This window comes from Ornithodoros turicata, chromosome 5 (genome assembly GCF_037126465.1).
Source record: "Ornithodoros turicata isolate Travis chromosome 5, ASM3712646v1, whole genome shotgun sequence".
Lineage (NCBI taxonomy): Eukaryota > Metazoa > Arthropoda > Arachnida > Ixodida > Argasidae > Ornithodoros > Ornithodoros turicata.
Window position 1 is genome coordinate 17,736,559 of NC_088205.1, and position 19,754 is coordinate 17,756,312.

Here is a 19,754-nt window from a genome sequence, read left to right on the forward strand (position 1 = left end):
AATGCTGAACGGCAAAGGATAAGACGACAGAACGAAGTGTACAGGGCAGCCGAAAGAACCCGCAACGCTATGCGACAACGTAAACTCAGGATGAATGAGGCTTACCGTCTTCAAGAAAAAATCAGAAACAGTCAGCGGAGGGCTTTGCGAAAGCTCGAAGCCAGACAGGCTGTGCGCTCGCAGATTCAGGTGGGCTCCGTCGTGCAGTAAAAGCTGTTGTAAGAAGTTGTTATTAGCGGTAATCAATTGATGGTGCACAAAGAAAAAAATATTTTTTTACTGGCACGTCTAAAGTCACTGTCAGAGAGGTTCGTCTGCTACCAAAAGTTGCGCGCCCTTCTGCGCGTTCACCGTTTTTTACACGCAGACACGACCAATTACGTCGTAATGTGTAAGCAACGCAAGCCGTGAAAGGTGCAAAAACATAAATTTACCAACAAATATTTCGCGAAAGATCGCCATTGGCAGTAGACCCGAAACCGAAAGTTACCGGCCAATGACCGTAACGAAAGTGTGGCCATAATAAATAATTCTGGCTACGGATTTAATTTTGCTCGGCGACTATAAGCATCGTAAGAGAGCATGACAGCGGTTTTTAAACTTTGGTTTGGGTGCGGACTTAAGGACTTAAACTTGCAGCCAGAAATGCAATTTGCTGAATTTGACTGGCTCAAGGGCTTCTTCAGCAAAAAAGATTGGCAATCACTCAAGGACCTTTGGACAGACGTGGAACAATTGAGAAAACAGCCAATGTCTAAGAAGGGTCACATTTTCAAGTCCGACTCAGCTTGCCTGGGAGGAAATAACATTTGTCAGCATCAAGGTCGTGTGACACAAGGCCTACCCCCTTCTCTGCAACTAGCAAGGAATCATGTGGCTACCTCTCATCTGCTGTACAACATTATACGACGCAACTCGCACACGACTCTTATAGATTAGATCATTAGATGTTCTTTTAACGTTGGCTTTACACTATTTTTATACTAATTTTTTTTAGCGTCTGTAAAGAGAAAATATGCTATATATTTTTTAGACCGATGGTAATGCCATTTTGATACCTTATCTATTTGTAAACTTTATAATTTTTATCACTGTGATCTTGTATTACATATGCTTTGCAACCTTTTAGGTACATTTTTGCCACCTTAGCACTTTTGACGTACAACATTTTTAATTGTTGATTACACAATCAACATGATCTTCTGTATATTAAAATTAGCCTATACCTCTTCATTGTGTCTAGCTGAATTCACCTGGAAGTTTTTTGAAGCTTTAACATTAGCTGTAACATTAAAATCAAACATAAAAATGTGCACTATAATCATTACGGGTTTGTCATCTTTTAAAGATTTCTTATGCACGCTTGCTTGTAACATATTCTTGAACAATCAAGAAATGAATGGCACATACAGCATGTTGATACATGCAAATGTTGTTTCTCCTTGCAGTCCATCACATGCTATGCCGACAACACAAAGTCCAAAAGCAACAGGCACGAATGTAAACCGAGACACTATTCCCCGATAAAGTTCATCTCTTTATTGTCGCTTGGTTGAGTGCTATGAACCCTCGTGTCCTTTCAGCACACAGCAAAGTCTCTTTCCAACTGACTAGCGTTGGCTCACATCGCTTCTCCCGACTGCTTTCATTACACAGAGGAAGGTACCATACATCACACAATTTCCCATGCTTGTGGCAGAAGCATAGCTCATTTGGCACTAAAGAGGCCCTTCCTCCGAGTGGAGGCGGCGAGATACAACAAAGTTGACAGTTACATAACTTGCGTAGCCCATGAACATAATAGGATCAATGGTGTACCTCTACAGACTGCTTTTCTGTGCAAAACTGCATTAGAAGGAATCAAGATTTGCTTCGAATTAATGTAACACATCTGTAGTCAAGGAAAGCTCCTTTCTTAACCCAACCTCACACTTTTGGCAGACCACAGTATTACTGGTGGGAGTTTTTATCCCAGTCAAGACAGAAAGTTGCAGAAGTGCTGCAGCAATGTTTCACAGCCAAGCACAACGTTACCGCATCGTTTTCTCAATATTGAAACAATGCTGTGGAAGTTAGGTTCTGGAAACATTGTTAGTTTACGATGAAAGATGAAAGTCACTGAAAACGTTACTGAAAACTCTCTCTTGTTCTCTATTGTTAGTTTGCTTCTGCGACAACATTTCCAATGCAAGTGTAATGGTACATTGCAGCAAGTTTGCTGATACAATGTTGTGGGGACAATGTTGTGGCAGTGTAACAAGAACATTGCTGACGCTCAATATGAAAAAGGACAGAAAGTAGCAAAATCGGAAAGTTGCAGAAAGTTGAAAGTTGCAGTTGATGCCGACAAGCAGATCGGCGGCGTTTATTGCTTTCGTGTTTTCAGCGCAGATGCACTGCACATGTATTAAATGTTGAATTCTAGACTTCAGGATATGAGGGTGTGATTACCGGTGAACGTTGTTTCTGAAATGTTGGTGCAATGTATCGATGCAGTGTTCCTGCAATGTTGTTTCTATAATGTTGCTGCAATATAACAAGCGCAGACATTAGCATTAGACATTAACATCATGACATGGCAACATTGCTGCAATATTACTGCAACAAATTTTGTTGACTGGGATCCGGTGTATTCATAATGTGTACCATTTATTTGCTTATAGCTCCTATTATTTAGGATCATTATTAGCCAATCAATCATTTATTCCTGGTCAGGTGCAAATTCTTCAAACTAACTCTGAACTAAGTACAGTAAAATATCCATGTTCATCGTGAAGCCTGGAGCACACTTGGAGCTGTGAGCAGTAAGAGTGTGTACCTTCTTAGAATCTGGAACTAAACAATGCGTATGGGAGCAGTGATGGAAATTAACGTGCATAATCGTTCTCTTTGAGAGGTTTAAAAAAAAAAACTGTTAATGGGAGGAAGGGTTACCACAAGCAACTGCAGCTGTGAGAAAGCTTGCTCATAATATCTTCCGTTAATGAGCAAACTTGTGTTGAGATGCTGTCACATGCAGCACCTATGGTTGCACATTCTCAGTTTTCCTATGCACGAAAATGAAGCTACGTTTGCCTTGCTTCAGCCTTCTTGCTGTTTCGTCAGTTTTCTATCAATTAGAAGATAAGCAAACATAGGGAACACACTAACATAAGATTTTCTAGCAGAACTGCTGCTGCATTCGCAGACTTGTTGTCGTAGCAGTATCTTAGAGTACGGCATAGATGCAGTCCAGCTGGTGGACAAACTCCATAGTGTGAAAAGCCCGAGTCTCGGCACAACTCTAGTAGTGCACAGGCTCAGGCATTTCACGTTATCGGGTAGCAGTACCTTGTTAGTTCCGAACGTATGGCCGTAAACGCGATTAGACGAATCGGTTAATCGGATAAATTGAGTATTATCGATGCATTATAATAAAAGCCCAGATGTAATAAATTTTGCTTTCAGAGTTGTAGCTGTAGCAGTAAATATTGGTGATTCGGTTAGGAATCATTGTACAAGGAACAGTGGACACAGCAGCTGTTGCCTTTTGCTCTTGTTCATTGCAGTAACATCTCTCATGTAAAATGTTTCCTTAGTGTAATGAAGCCATAAAGACTAGACTCCAGTCATGCAAAGAAAAGCAGCTATCCAGTAAGTTGGCAACTGCGGTACCCATGATATCAAGGTTCACCAAACAGGGGGTAGCACGGTGTAAGAATGCAGCACGACGGCACAACGGTAACTGTAAAGTTGGTGGGCCTCGTTTGCAGGATGAATCAGAGGCACAGTGTTTTGTCTTGTTTTTAAGCGAAATGTTAAACACTTATTAAAGTTAATCTTCAAGTGAAATTTGTTTCAGTGCAGCAAGTGCATGATTGGACTAGGAAGGCCATAACTCCAAGTTAAAGCGATTGTGAAGAAAAAAAAAAAAAGTGCTGCATAACACAAAACAAAATAGTCATTATTCTAAATTTTTATTTGTTGGTTCACCCCCTGACTACTCCGAAATTGAATGACAAAATGCTGTTCCCCGTTGGTGCATGTTACAAATAGGGCCATTTTTACACTTCCACTGCACTCGTGCATTATACTGCCACCTGTTGGACACTCTTTGAACCATGCACGTCACGGTTGCCAACCTGTCAGAAAATTTGGGGCTTGTCTGGTTGAGAAAGCAACCTTCAATACCGGTGAGAACCTGCACTGCACTTGACGTCCACACCTGAATTTCACACAGAACATCACTTCCATAGCCAGACACCTTCTTAAAATATGCCACCACAAGGATACTCCAAAATGTATAAAAATATTATATTAGAAAACAGGTTCACGAATAGCTTCCTTTTCAACTGGTAACCAGAGACAAAAAGAGACAAATCCGCTAGATACAACGCAAGATGACAAGTGCATCAAAATGCTTTTTTTTTTCTATGCATGCCTATGTCCTACACTACTATGCACCAAATGTTCTGCTTGCAAGTGAAGGAGGAATAGCGCTTCTGTTTGGTTATTGAGAAAGAGGACATCGATTGCCTGGCTAGAAAACATTAGAACCTTTTCCCCCCGAAACTTCACGACTGTGGTTTTCCTCCACGGCTCAGCGTTGTACCCAGATTTGACGGGACCCATTTCCGTACTGGCACCATATATTTGCGAGACGGCACAATTCTAGACGTGGTCTGACTATATAAACATTACTATCCACGGAAAGTATGCATGTTATATTTCACCGGTTGTGCAGGGCAATGCAATTTGTGAGGCTGTTAAATTTTTGGCCAACCTAAAGCGTGTCCTCCTATAACGTGGCTTTTCCTTGCTTTCTCTTTTTTTTTCTTGCAATAAAAACACAAAGATGCACTCCCTGTGACTCCTCTACGCTTCCGAAGCACAGATATACGAGTTCCACATGAAAGGGGGGGATCACACAGTGGCACCTGGTGTCACGTGTGGCACAGTGTCCTCAGAGTCTTTAGTATCACAGAAACATGGTGCCGACAGCCCTGTGGCAGCCCTTTTTGAGAAGGCTCCAGCCAAGAGGTCTCTGTCACTTGACCGGACGATAGTGTAGGACGAGATCTCCACCACTTTTCCAAATAAAGTGGCGGACTGTACGTAGGTCCATCGTCGGCTCCAGCACCTATGACAAGAGGAAAGCGAGCAGGAACACAGATTACAGTGTCGACGTTTGGGAAAGCATTGTCAGTGTTGGAGTAACAGTTTGCAAATGCCCATTATATTTTGCCCTTACAACAACATATGGCAGGCGTACAGTAGCCATATCTGATGTGCCAAATGACGCACCGTAAAACGTGCTATATCTTTAAGCAGGTGTAACATAACAAAATACATACGTTAGTTGTATCAAATTGCTTCAAAATGCAAATTCAAAATAATCTCTAAGTTGTGAGTAAATATCATCCCACAATGGATGTGCCTATTAAAATATTTCTTATTAGTGCACACAGAATGCCCCTATAATACTTTCTTTAAATCTTGAGAACTTTTTTGACCATTAGCTAGACCGAATCACCGCCACGCTTCTACAGCATTCTGAAGTTTGTCACAAAACCCCAAAATATCAAACTGAAAGTCGGACATAAACCGCAAGCCAAATTTACCTGATCCTGACAGAGCAGTTCCACTTTCTCTTCCGCGATAGATGCTCGTTCCTCCTCAGTTGGTGCCGGCTCTCCCTTCTCCTGACCAGAGCTGGATTGACAGCCAGGCTGTGTGCCAGACTGCGTTCCAGTGGCACTCCCCGCCTGGGATCCTGCTTCGGAGTTGGCTCCCATGATCTTTTCATAGACATGCTCCAAAACTTTGCGCACCTGAAGCATGTCGCTCGCCGATAGCCGTTCCCTAAACCGTGTAAATAATTTGTTGTCAGCAACGTCACCGGGAATGGCTCAAAGGGAAAAGTTAAGCTTCCAGGAATCTGTATGGTCCAGCACTGCATCATTATAAACAACACCAAGGCATGCGCCAAAAAGGCATGCGTTACCATTACACAGGTGCTTGTGAGAAGAGTGTGCCTTACCATTCGAACAATTATCTGTTACAACAGTATGTATTACTGCAACATTTTTTTATTTTTTTTTCCAACAACCACACACACAGGCCACCAAAAATTTTTGATATAAATATACAGGGCATTTTTTAAATCCTTTTAATCCTGTATTTAACTACTGGATGACTTGCCTAAAATTCATTAATTAATTTACTAACTAGACATTTTTGGAAAAATTGAGATAGCTGAATTGGAACCAGCCATTATTTAAGTTATCCCTCTAGTTTAAACATCCTGAAACGAGCACATACTCAGAGATATAAATCGCGAAATTTTGCTATGCAAATGATCTGAAACCACTCGATCACAAAAGGAGGGAAAGGGCGTTCGCATTAGAGGGCCACGTATTCTGTAGCGATCGAGCTGATTTGAATAAATGCTGACCTGTTGGCAAGATAGACCACTTTCAGACCCAGATAAGCCAAACGTCATGTTGCTTCTGCGCTCAAGTGCGCTCTGTGTAGTTCCGGTTTCAGCTCATTTGCGTATCAAAATTTGGCGATTTATATCTCAAAGTACTTACACGTTACAGCATTTTTAAAGAGGAGGGTGGATTGAAATAAGGATTGTCTCGGACTTTCCCAAAAATATCTAATTAAAAAGTTAATTTTAACTAATTGTAGGTTAATTAGTTGTACATGTGTTTGCCCACAGGATGCCTGCCTGGTCGCATAGCCTCCCTGCAAAAATGGCATCGGTGCTCCTCTCACAGCTCTTTTTAGTTTCAAACAGGTAAAGAAGAAGAAAAAAATCCCCTGCAAACGTATTTTTTTCACGATGTATTAATTTTCGCGAATTTTGCGACCGTTAAAATATCGCAAAAAATTGTACTCCCGAACAAAGCTCGACAGTGGAAGGAAACAGACCTGGAATCGCGAAATTAAATACTAGCGAATAACTTCCCAAATGCGATTCGCGAAAATTAAAACATCGCGAATAAAAATACATTTGCAGTAAATGTACAGGACAGTAGCTTGGTGATATGCGTCCCCAATTCCAAACCCCAAAGTGAAAATCACTGTGCTGCACCCACTGTGTGGCACTATCCACATAGTACCTCTCACCATGTGTGTGCCCAATACAGATGACATCAAAACAAGCTCAGGGTCAAATTCTCAGCAAATAGTGCGTAAATTAAAAAAAGAGAGAGACTCAAAAGTGGTGCGCCCTTACTTTCTCAGAGGTTTTACTCCAGACGAGGAATGTGGTAAGAGGTAGAAAGGAAGTTTGTTGAACCTAGGCATGTTTTTCTGCAAAAGGAGAAAAGGTATAAGACATAGCCTTTGCGATTTGTGCCAAAAACAGCTTGCTTTCGTTGATTCCATAACCGCGATGCTTACTGCTTAGTTATTTTATGTTGATCATTCCACTATGCATGATGTTTATACAGGGTGTCCCAGAAAACGTGTCATTGAATTATAATAAAAAAACTACGCCACCTAGAATCATGCGGTCAACAGCATTTGTTCTTATTAGGTTTTTGCCACCTCCTGATGTGAATGTCATGTATTCCAAGTCTAATTATGTAAATATTTGCGAACTCAACTCGGAAATTTGCAAGGTAAAGGTCACTTTTTTACCCCACCAATATGAAGAGCATGCCGAATTCACTCAAATTCATGATAATTCACAGTGATATTTACGAGCTATCCCATCGGAAAAAATAGCCGAATATCATGCTTTTCGGAGCACCGGACCATAGCGCACGATGACTTTTTGAGCGCAATCGCTCTCAGTGCGACGAAAGGAGGTTCCGAAGCCAGCCCACAGAGTGATAGTAGAAAAAGTAACAGTTCTTAAAATTGGGAGAGAGAAAGCATTATCCCAGTGAAAGTTGGACTTGATAAGCAGTGCCTGTTTTATCTCTTTCTGTGATGTCGGGGAGGGCTGGGTTTCCAACCTCCTTTCATCGGACTGACAAAGATTGCGCTGAAAAATTCATCGTGCGCTATTCTGTGTGACCTCCGTAGAGCATGATGTTCGGCTCTTTTTTCCGATGGGATAGCTCCTGAATATCCCTGTCAATTATCATTAATTTGACTAAATTAGACACGCTCTTCACACTGGTGGGGTAAAAAAGTGACCTTTACTAGGTAAATTTCCGACTTAAGCTCGCAAAAATTTACATAATTAAACTTGCGTTACACGACATTCACATGAGGAGGTGGCCAAAACCTAGTAAGAACAAATGCCACTGACCTCATGACTCTAGGTGGTGTAGATTTTTTTATTATAATTCAATGACACGTTTTCTGGGACACCCGGTATATTATTGCCCATTTGTTCGTAGGTTTGTTTATCATTCCATGTGTATTTGCTCGCTTGTTTTCCCTGATTGTATCGCACCCTCTGTACGATATGCTATTGCCGACAACTGCTGGCTAGCATTATTTCTAAATAAATAAATTAATTAATTAAAAACAGTCTAGCAGTCCAAATACGATAATGACACGCTCACATTAAGGAGATACTCAATGCACGAGCAGGTGGGATTAACATTTACCGAAATGACTACGTCCGTGACCCATGAAGGAACGGTCTCGTGGAGCAGCATATCCTCCGTCTCTCGCCCGGCATCGCCGACCAACAGCCGCAGCAGAGTACGTCCACCCACCTCACTACAACAGTTGCATTTCAACAACAACAACAACAACAACTTTATTACGTGATGACGGATGGGGAGCTTCATCGCCAGGGGCGATACTCTACCCAATCGCTGGTGGTGATTAGGGTTGCCACTTATCGTAGTGAAAAATACCGGCTGAGAGAGGAGGTGGAATAGAGGGAAAGGAGGAAATGTTCGCGGGAAATGGGTGAGGGGTGGAGAGTATACAGAGAGAGCGAAAGAAGGAACCAGCGTACTCGCTGAAGACATCAATGATAATAATAATAATAATGAATAACTAAGAAAACGACTGGTGACTACGGAGTTGGGTCTGTGCTCCAGATTTATTCAAGCTGTAGTGGAATGTTGAAAGGAAAACCCCGTAAAAGCCCCTATGAAAGGTGTTGAGCCACAAATACCGGCAAAAAGCTGCCAGTATCACCTTCCTACCGGCAACCGGCAGAGCGAGCAAATAACCGGCCGTGCCGGTATAATACCGGCCTGGTGGCAACCCTAGTGGTGATGCAGGGAATGCACTTGCATTTCAGGTAAAAATTGACCATGATTAAAGCCTCTAGCCCTCTGCGGTGGAAAATTAACATCTCCGCAAAGTGGGATTTAGAAATCCTCGGTCAAGAGGAAACAAGCAAAAAAAAACTGTGGCGGCGATCTCCCAAGATCGTTTACTGACCCGCCCTGCGCACTTTTCCAGCCTTTTGTAATTTTTCGGAGCACAAAGAAAATTCGGCTCAACTCTCACAATTTCTGACTGGGTGTTCCTGTCAATGAATTTTATTTTTTTGCCGAGACACGCTCAGCTGTGCGAGTGCCAGCAGTACCAGTCACGACTGATCAGGCAAACATGTCGCAGATCGTTTAAAATCCTTACATTATTCTGTAATATAGCGAATATTCCGCGAAAAACATACGATTATCAGAGAAACAGCAGGTTCCGCGAGACATGGCCAATTCTGCGAAATTTCGCAGAATCTTGGAAAGCTAGGGGCTCTAACCATGACCCATTTCTTCACAAAACAAACCTTTGAGATCGGGTCACCGAGACCGGGTACTGGCCTACAGAAAGCTATGTCTTTCTGATTTGCAGTATTCAGTAGATATAGTTCAAAAGGTGTTGCCACTTTTCACAAGGGGAGCACTTGGTGGTCTCTACAACCCTCGTTAATTTCAAACCCATTAGAAACTTTGAGGGAAACTTGTGAACTGAAATGAAATGTGAAAATCCTGAATGCAAAAGTAGCAGACGACCGAATTTGTTGCAGCTCAAACATGTGTGAAGGAATCTCACAGACTGCTCGCCTTTGCTTGGGCAAAGCACACATTCACTTTCTTGAGACACTGCAGCTCATGTCACCTACACAGATGTCATACAAGCTGCTCTATAAATTTGGGTCCTAGTGTCCATCATGCACATTCTGTGCTTCTTTATCGCTTTGAAATAATCGGTGTAATGTCATTGTGCTGCCTGTGCACAAGCTGCCACCATCAGCTTTCTTCTATGTGCAGCGGAGAAAATTAAAAGGGTTGTGACACTTCGCCCCAAGTCCTAAGATTTCTGCTCCCATCTACAAAGATAGTGGTGCACCAGATAGAAAGCTGCTACACTGTAGCTTGAATACCTTCGGGGACCACTGGCACGCTAAGCACACCAAGTTATGCCAGATAGCTATAGAAGACACAGGCTAACCACGTATATCAAACTTTACCAATCTGCTATCCTGTATAAGAAAACAGTGCACTATAATATGGCCTGTACAGCATGTGACATGAGCAAATACTTCGGGTGTGAGAGCACCACTGAACACATAAAGTGCAGAATTCTCACCCAAATACAACAGGTGTGTGGTCAGGTACACTGAAGTAGAGGTTGCCAGGCTTCTGTCTTTCCCCATTCAACAAGTTTGGATTTCCACCTGATGTTTTAATAAGACACGTCTAGCAATGCCGATTTTTCAAAACTACTCTTCAGTTATGTGCTAGATATGATCAAATGTTGGTTACCATTTTCATTGTCCTCTTCATTTGTATAAGTGGGCGGCCAATTTTCTAAGAGAGCTTGTAATAGTAATCCTCCTAAGTTAACTGCAATGTAATGGCATAATGTGATTTGCTGTCGATGGCACGAAGAGGGAAAGGATCATCCTTGTAAAATAAGGAACACAAGGAAAGTTCTAAGGGGCATATAAAGGGCCGAAGATAAAGTTTAGTTCTTGACATACTTTCTGCAAACTTTGTGAAACTTGCAATGGTAAAATTTTGAAGTTTGCCATGCGAGTCTGAGTGTTAAAAACCCATAGTCGTGTTCAACTTAAGAAGGAAAATAAACCTAGTCCATCAACTACATATCACGGATCGAAACTGTTATTTTTTTCGGTTCGGTTTGGGTTGGGTTCAGGTTCAGGCATATTGGTTCGGTTCGGGTTCAGCTCCGCAGCAGCGCAAAATATCGGTTCGAACTAGTTCAGGAAAGTGAATTTTGAGTGGATTGCCAAGCAAGCACATCCTTACGATTCTCAAACAACACAAATGTACTTTTGTTGTTGTTGCAGACAGAGCAGTGGTTCAGAGCAATTTACTGGCAGGAAAAAAAAGGAAACATAAAAGGGGAAAGGTCAGCCATGTAGCATGCCGGCTTGCTATTCCCTAAACAAAAACAAGAAGAGAAAGAAAGAAAACATTCGAGAAGACGTAAATAAAAAAAAAGACAAATAAATAAAAAATAAGAAAATAACAAAGATAAAATAGAAATAGATGAAATGGAAATTTTAGAGATGAAATAGGGAAATACTTTTTGGGTCAGGTCCGTCAGGTGACCCCAATCCAGACTCTTTGGCAGACACCCATGCAGCGAAGCAATCGGGATCATCTAAATGGATGCACAGCATCTGAAAAGTGACCAGTTTGACTAAACAACAAGGTTCTGGGACTAATGTTTTCGACAAATATGTCACCAGTTGTCCTGTGCAGTTCTTTCTGTCTGTGTGTTGTGCTTTCCAGGAGGAAGAGAATGTACATATATAGTTTCTTTCAAAAAACATGGATGCACCCTTCGTGACATCAACGAAAATCGTCAGAACATACACAAGAAAGGTAGTTTTTTTCTGTCTGTGTGTTGTGTGCTGCTTTCCAGTACATGGTCTCCTACCAACTACCCCAACAGAGGACTTTAGTTAGAGTACGTTCTCTTCATGGTACGACACACAAAAAAAAGTCTTACCCCTGTTTTGAGGTCGACAGAAAACCAGTTTGGAACGTACACCACTTTGAATCTCTTCTTGATTTCTGCCTCATAGTCGACCTCTCCGAGATCTTCTAATTTGCATGCCTGAAATTATTTTCTTCCGTAAATCTGCATTTGAAGTGACCGTCTGTTTTAAGCTCACATTTAGAACATCCCACAGAGCTACAGAGTTTGCTGTGTCTTTGGTGATGATGTGGTGCTTGTCGTTTAGCACGCAGTAGTGCCGAATACTAGGGTTACCTGCATCACAAAACAGAAGGACTATGTCTAGGATGGGTCATTTTAAGAAATCCTTTATGACAAAAAAAGTTTAACACTACCCATATCGTACCACCACCAAAATCATATTTATTTCAAACCTTTAACGACTGCCTGTGGCTTCTGACATAGTGGTACCCTGTCTACATCGTAATCATCTGTCTGCAGGGTGCGGTTGCTAACTGGCTGCAAAGAAATTACAGTGACTTGGTATACAAATTATGTATGTATGTGGTATAACTAAGTGTACACATGATAAGAGGTCTAACTTAGCACGTGGATATTTCTGCATACCCAGTTCTTGATGCAAGAATCTGTCGTTGCAACCCACAGGGAATTTGTATCGTTACAAAGCATCATCTGCAAGCATGCCAAAACTGGTCAGTGAAACCAAAACTGATAAGTAATAGTAACAATTATAATCATTAATAAGCTACTCAACTGACATTCTACATCTGTACCAAGGTTGACTCACTTTAAGAATTGGTGCGGTTTCTTCACAAAGCAGAACTCTGTTATCCAGATTCCTTAGATCACTCATAAATATTTTCCTATCTCTGCCCCCAGAGAATACTGTCGTGAATGTTTCGTTTACCTGAAACGCGTAAATTCGATGGTCAGTTCGCGTAATGCTCCGAAGCACAGTGAACCAAATTTTTCAAAGTGTAAATACGTATCGCTGGAGTTAAAGTGCCACTACGGACTAAATCTCGTGTCTTCAGAATCCTACCGAAGTTATGTTACTGAAATCTTCTTGTCTCACTTTACATTCCTGCAAAATATTTTGGCTCTACGTGACGCGAAAGCTAGAGAAAATTTATTTTTATTTTTGAGAACTGTGACGTCATGTTAGGCTCAGACGGAGCACCCCTCTCTCATCTGGCAATGTCGTTGCCTTTCCGGGGGGGGGGGGTGACTTTTTGCACTACGTTAGTGGAGCACCACGTGACACATCATCTGACTGCTCCGACCTTCGAGATAACACACAGGAGGGAGAAGACATCTCTCCCATTTCCCCCTCTTTCGATCAGCCTCACGTGACTTCTCCACCACGTGACCCTCCCCGGACGCCCGCGTCATAGCTAGAAGAGTGCCCTCTCTAGAACACGACATCATTGCAATTTGTGGGCTATGATTACGTCACTAGCTCATCGCGTCATCGAAACTTGTGGAGGCTCAGCAGATCTTCAAAAATTGATAGAAATGCACAGCGTTCGTAAACAGGATGGAAATTTCACGTATACACCTTGTCGCGTTACTCTCAAACCACTAGTCTCTGTGCGCTCCTTAGCCTCGTTCCCAGCGACGACACAACGAGGGTGGACTGCCAAAATTGCCCTTCTGATTGGGATAAATACTGGTGGCCACCGTCTTTAATGAGTATGACTGACGATAACACAACATTTCATATAACTAGTCATCCGTTAAACATCTGTGTAGCGTATCAATGTTCGCAAGATTACAGAAAAAAAAGGTTGCCTGCTTCCGCGTGCGATATGCACAGTTGTTCACGTCAGGAGTGCTGGCCGATGCGATATCCGTCTACACCGCTTCCCGAGTGGAAGAACATGAACAGGCATGAAATGAACACGAACGGACACGAAAATGAAGGAACTTGGCAAACGGCCGTCCATACGTGCACAGTTCCCGTGACTCCCACGGGGTGGCAGCACTAATGGCGGCGCCCATTCCTTGAATCGCGTTTCTGTGTATAGAATCCTTGAGGCACTTTCTTTTCATGGACTAAATAAAATAGACGCTGTTTTCTGAGTCCGGAGCGGCACCTTAACTTTAAATGTCTGACCTGCAGTGCCCAGACTCCTTCCGTGTGTACTCTGATTGTGCTAACGCAACGCTGCTGCCCTAGTGACCAAAGCCGGATCGTCCCGTCAGAGCTGCCGGATACACACTGAAAAAAAAAAAAAAATATGCGTGTCTCACAGTCAAATGGGCATGAGGAAATGCGGACACCGACCTGCGTCCCATCTCTGTTGAGTAAGAGAGCCTTGACGTTGTCCGTGTGACCCTTCAGTTTTGGCATCTTTTGACACGTCCTGGGGTCCCAGACCCGGATGACCTTCTCCGTCGACCCGGACACAATGACAGTGCCTGGTGGGTTCATGGCAAGGCTGTAGATGCTGTCTTTGTTGTCTGTCAGGGACGATGCTACATGGAACAACCAGTCAAGCGATTGTGACTGCCTTATCTACGGCGGTATGGGTCACGGCACACAGAATCATGGAGGGAATGAAGGCAATTGGCAGAAAGGCGAGAATGCCTCGGGCACTGCTTCTGCTTCTCAAGGAATTACATGGTTCCTCTGTACTTTACTCAAAGTTTCCATAACTCAGCTTCAGAAGCGTATACGAAGAGGGGAGTCAAGTCCTGTATTTTGTTTATAACTCAGCTTTCAAAGAAGAATAATTACGATGGAAATTGATGTTCTGAGGCCGGAACACGAGCTAGGCTGGTAGGGCACTGGACCCGTAATTCAGAAGATGTGGGTCTGAGTCCTGCAGCTGGCTAACCTTTTTAGTGACTTCCTTCTTTCCTTGCTCAAGAACAATGAATTGAGGCAAAGGTCAAAAACCATCCAAATCTTTTCCCTGCTTCCCTTTTATTGTGCCCCAGGCTGGGGCAACACCTCCTAGATAGAGAAAGCCTGCTCCCTCGACGACGTGACGTAACAACTAAGAGTCAGCCAATCGGGATTGTGTTTTCAACGGCGGGAGCCAATCACAAACGTGCGTTCAGCAGTCGAGGTCATGAAGACGAACCATCATCGTCTGCAAGTAGTGACTGAACGTCCAACGTTCCAAGCTTGGAAATAAAGTGCAAAACAGTCCCATAATGTTGTCAAAATGGATTTTCTGGAGGTTTCAAGTTAGCCGCAACCATTTTGCGAGTCCTTGAGTTTGCAGAACGGCGAATCACAGTAGCAGACGAATTCTGACTTTATATGTCTACGTAGCGAAAGAGGGAGAGGAGGCAATAAGCAGGCCTTCTGTATCTAGGTGGCGTTGGCCGAGGTAGGCCTCGGAATGGCCCTAGGCACCCACTATGGGTGCACAACACTATGACGTAGGCCTGAAACAGTATACAAAATATGCATTTTCCTAAAGTATTCATACTGCAGGAACGGCCTGCTATGATGTCGCCTGAAAACTTCTTTATAGTACTTTGAGCTGATGACACCTCCATGAATAAGTAGGGCACCGGTTTCACACCAAATCATAGATCGGAAATTAGCAACTGACTTTTGCTCTCTGAATTTCACCTCTGTGATAAGCGTTTAACGCAAAGCATTTGCTCCCTGCATGCGCTCAGCTTTTGATGAGACACTTGTGCACACTACTTTTTAAAGTGCTTATGAAGCTTATAAATTAGACACCCAAAATACTGCTCGGTATACAAAATAAGACTCGTCCTAGTTGCTGCACTGCATACCAAGGCACCACACTTAGCTTCTATCATTCGAGTTAGAACAAGAATGAGACACTGGGTCAAGTTTGATGCTTAAAAGCTATGTGGGCAATGCACAAAGAGGAGAAATAATGATAGAGTTTATCTGTAGTCAACGTATGCTTCGAAAACATATCCAGCAAATCGTTCATAGCTCCAAGTCTTTCATGGGTGGCTTATGTCGTGCCTCAATTACAAGAAGTGTGACTAGACAGCCGCAATTTTCTGCATAGTTCATCAGCAGAAAAGAACCTCACTTGTAACTGTGTTGTTAGAGGCAGTGAGAGCGGTCAGCGTATTCACGTCCCAGAGGAAGATGACACGGTCTAGGCCAGCTGATGCAACTCGTTCCCTGTCTTTGGCGTATGCTAGTGCCTTTACGTAGTCCTGCGTGGAAAGCTTCAAATTAAATGCAAGAAAAATTAGCGTTCAGTCGAGCCCGTTTATAACGATATTGACGGCAGCGCAAAATCTGATCGCTATATCAGAGTGATCGTTATATACGAGCTTTCGCGAAATCGCCATAGGGGCCATGTCAACGAACACTGCGGCGCTGAACATGCATGTTTTATTGAGAGCGCAAGAGCACTTTGTCTAGGTGTAAATTGACACAGCTTTGTGTTAACAGCTTTTACAAGGACAACATAACTGCTCATAACATGTGCTGCTCCGCACCTTTTAAGATCGACGACTTCGTCCGTTGCTCTTCATCCAGTGCCGTAGTCATCATCACTCTCACTATCGGAACAGCATTGTCCATTAGAGCGCGCCTTGTCCGCGGATAATTTGTCGATGCATGTTTGGGTGGCTACACGCATGTGTGTGATAACGAGAATTTTGGAAGACACGGCACTTCGCAACAAGGTTTTGCCACAGTACAAAATCCGTGGAGCACGTGCAACATGGAGTCGAGCCGTGCGCCTTTCCTCATCAGAACGCGTCCCAACGCAGACGCCATCGCAAACCAAAGAAAACGTAATGGCAAAAGAAGTCCGAGAACGATGTGGAGAGGGAGCAACCTCCTCTACTTCTCGCGAGTGCCTTCCACCCCTTCAAAGTCACGCGACTTGCAACACGCACATCTAATTGTTCTCAGTTACGAGCGAATAAACGCATCACGTTCTCACTTTAAAGGAGTACAGAGGGCCATCCAAAAAAATTTCAGATTAAGACATCTGATGAAAGTGTGTGTGTCATTATACCGAATAGCGTAAAAGGTTTTGATGTGTGCAATTTGTTTCCCAGAAAAAAACTCACATAAACATAGTTCCGGGCCTTCACCCTTAACTCGCCACTCCAGCTATAACGAGGATGAGGAGGTATGATTGCACGTCACCGATGACGGCATAAGGAGACCCGTTCTGGTTTACTGGTCAGTGGGGGTCAGCGCCTTGTCCCTTTACCGCCTTAAACCTGTTTTGCCAGTTTTCCTGGAGAATTGGGGATAGAAGGAGCGGCCGAAGCATTATTGAGCAAGGAGAAAGGCTTTATCAGAATTTATCGGCACCCCCCAGCAGCGAATTTCTGGGGAAATCACTGCTCCCAGTTCAGGCTCGATGTTGAGCTGGATGTCGTGACCCACAGCTTGGGGGGCACTACATGTTTTCTTTCTCCCTCCTCCTTGCTGTTCTCAAATCGAAGGTCTTTCGTTCTGTCTCGACACCACTGAGGCGAGGGTGTTAACCTGCATGTGCCTGCCTCGTCGGCTGCTCTCATCAGTATGATCCACACCTCGCTCTCCCCCCACAGGGAAAACACAAAATACTGTGTGCTATAAACCATATAAAAAAGTACCTTGTGGGTTCGTAGCGTTGACATGCAAAATCCTTTGTATGCATTCCAGACTTTGACAGTAGTATCACTAGAAGCTGATATGACTGTAACAGAATGGTGTACGGAACAAGTATGTAGTACAGAAAAAGCTAAATATGGAAGAACTCTGTAAAAGTTTTAACCCCCCCCGGCAAACACACGAAAGGACGAGACAACGGAACGTCGTGTCATTCTGTTGTCTCGTCCTTTTGTGTGTTCCCCGGAGGATTTAAACCTTTTATCGAGTATGCATCACCAACCTGCCCACATTTTAACACTACTTAACTGTAAGGAAGAATCCTTGCAACAATTCACACTTACGGTTCTTTCCTCCACAGCAAAGGACTATGTCGTTGACCCAGTCTGTATGGTGCTCCATTGATTGTGAATAAGGGTCCTGGTGGTGGAACGATATGTACAGACAACGCCTAGGTTAGGTTAGGTTACGTTAGGTTAGGTTACGTTAGGCTAGGGGGGATTATAATTAGATAAGTTTTTACACATGAATGCTGCATCTCTTATCAGTTTTGAGGCACGGACACTGAATGTGCTGGACAGCTCCTCAATAAGACATGTACAATGTGCTGTGCAAAGCGAACTGTTAATATATTTGTGAGAAGACGCAGTGACCTAATACAGCCTTCATTACAAACCATACGAAGTATCTTATGTATATAATATACCCTATATAAAGTGCCTTGTAACAGCAATGGCCACACTAAAATCATCTGAGAAGCTCTTCCACAGGTTTCCAGCATTACCTGTTGAACAAGAACACAAAGACAGGAACCAAGCACTAACATCTGTATTTCTTGTGTTCCAAATCCGGATAATGGAGTCCCTGCCAGCAGAGTAAAGCCTGTTCAGGTACGGATCGTACTGGAGCGAGTTCACTCCAGAACGGTGGTACTTTTCGACCTCGTCGCGGATGACATACGAAACCTGCAAGAGAACGCGTCATTACACATTTGCTGGAAGCAGACTGGAAATCTTTGTCATTGCAACCCAGCACAAAGAATGAAAACACTGCTGTCATGCTTCTACAGCCTGTGACGTCAGTTAAGCGTTAGAACTGTGACATTTAACACGATTTGACATGAGCTGTGATTTCCAGACAGACGAATTTGTACAACGGCTTTTACTTGTAACAAAATAAAAAATTCCACCGTCAATATAAAGTTAGAAGATCAAGGAAGCTGCAAGATGCTAATTAAGTTAACGTTAACTTTATTTGAAGCGAGACATATTTTAGACCATACGCTGTGTAGTTACGTCCTCTTTTCATTAATCTGGGCTGTATACTAAAACGTAAGCCCGAGCGATAAGGGCACGTCCGTATGTATCACGAGTTGATGTTTCCGTTACACCGATATCTGTAGTGATGCCTGCAATGCAGACGTCGGATCCACTCACTCAAAAGGATGGATTAAGCAAAGATCCATTTAAATATTGTTTCGAACGTCCACTCGCGGAATCTACTTTATTCATCTAGTCATGCAGTAGTTTGCTCTCAGTCAGCTACTCAACGTGGTACATTGTTTGAACTATTAGCGGCAATAATGCAATGCGATGAATCGTACACCTTCAGTTGTTCTACAAAACAAGAACGATTTACAAAAAAGGGGCCGACAATGTTACGTCGAAGTTGTTGAGGAACAGGAGGTCGGTAGCTACTTGCACTATTCCCACGCAGTTCTAGAAGCGCAATTAATGATCGCAACCTGGATGTTGACAGAGAATAGCAAAAGGCGACGCTCCTGGTGTCTTTTAACGCAATCTATAGCAACGTGTTTACGTACTTGAACTTTTTTTCGAGTTCCATGACTGCTAGCTTGCTTATGGTGGGCAGCCATGTTTGTTTACCACACAAACATGAAAGCACTCGTAGTTGACGTACCTGGCAAGGATTCATCGATTCATCCAACTAAAGAATGGCTGTTTTGAATTAATATTATAAAGTTAAAACTAAAATTTTAAATAATATTTTGAACCGATAGGTATGTAGAGTTATTTCCTAAACTGCCATTCACATTCATTCAAGTGGCTGAATCAACAATACAGATGTGCAGACACAAGCACACAAGCCTGTTCCTCAGCAAGACGGGCATCCGAGACACAAAACTCCAACACCGCGACAAGGCCGACAGGCCACAGTCGCAACGGTGTGTTGTGGTTAACTGTGTGGTCGTTGACTTTGACACGACAGTAATGAACCCAACCTGAAGTGTCAACGAAGTCAAGTCAATGAAGTCAACCTGAAGCGTCGAGAAGTTGTGTAACACCACCTGCACCGGGCCCTAACCCAACCT

General features: G+C 43.1%; 2 protein-coding genes across 3 annotated transcripts in view; one reads left to right on the forward strand and one right to left on the reverse strand.

Moving 5' to 3' along the window:
- Positions 1-19,754, forward strand: part of LOC135394142 (PAS domain-containing serine/threonine-protein kinase-like) — a 225,496-nt gene that overhangs the window by 120,820 nt on the left and 84,922 nt on the right. The window lies entirely within an intron of this gene.
- On the reverse strand, positions 1,525-19,299 carry LOC135394143 (WD repeat-containing protein 48-like). 2 transcript variants are annotated; one of them, XM_064624687.1, is made up of 19 exons: positions 19,245-19,299; positions 18,247-18,387; positions 17,767-17,842; positions 17,428-17,510; positions 15,891-16,020; positions 14,147-14,322; positions 13,976-14,080; positions 12,647-12,766; positions 12,466-12,531; positions 12,273-12,357; positions 12,056-12,153; positions 11,890-11,997; positions 11,461-11,557; positions 10,674-10,754; positions 10,498-10,585; positions 8,553-8,667; positions 7,223-7,299; positions 5,601-5,841; positions 1,525-5,119 (listed from the first exon to the last, which is right to left on the reverse strand). In XM_064624687.1, exons 1-19 carry the CDS (start codon positions 19,296-19,298, stop codon positions 5,027-5,029), a joined length of 2,034 nt encoding a protein of 677 aa, XP_064480757.1. In that variant the 5' UTR covers position 19,299; the 3' UTR covers positions 1,525-5,026. The 2 variants fall into 2 exon arrangements, with proteins under 2 accessions (XP_064480757.1, XP_064480756.1); XM_064624686.1 differs by having other exon boundaries at positions 14,147-14,337.

Coding starts and splice junctions, on each gene's coding strand:
- LOC135394143 (XM_064624686.1), bottom strand. CDS start 19,298: ATGGCTGCCCACCATAAGCAAGCTAGCAGTCATGGAACTCGAAAAAAA. Junction 12,154..12,272: donor GCCACAGGCAGTCGTTAAAG/GTTTGAAATAAA, acceptor TTTGTGATGCAG/GTAACCCTAGTATTCGGCAC. Junction 7,300..8,552: donor TCACGGACGTAGTCATTTCG/GTAAATGTTAAT, acceptor CTCCTTTTGCAG/AAAAACATGCCTAGGTTCAA.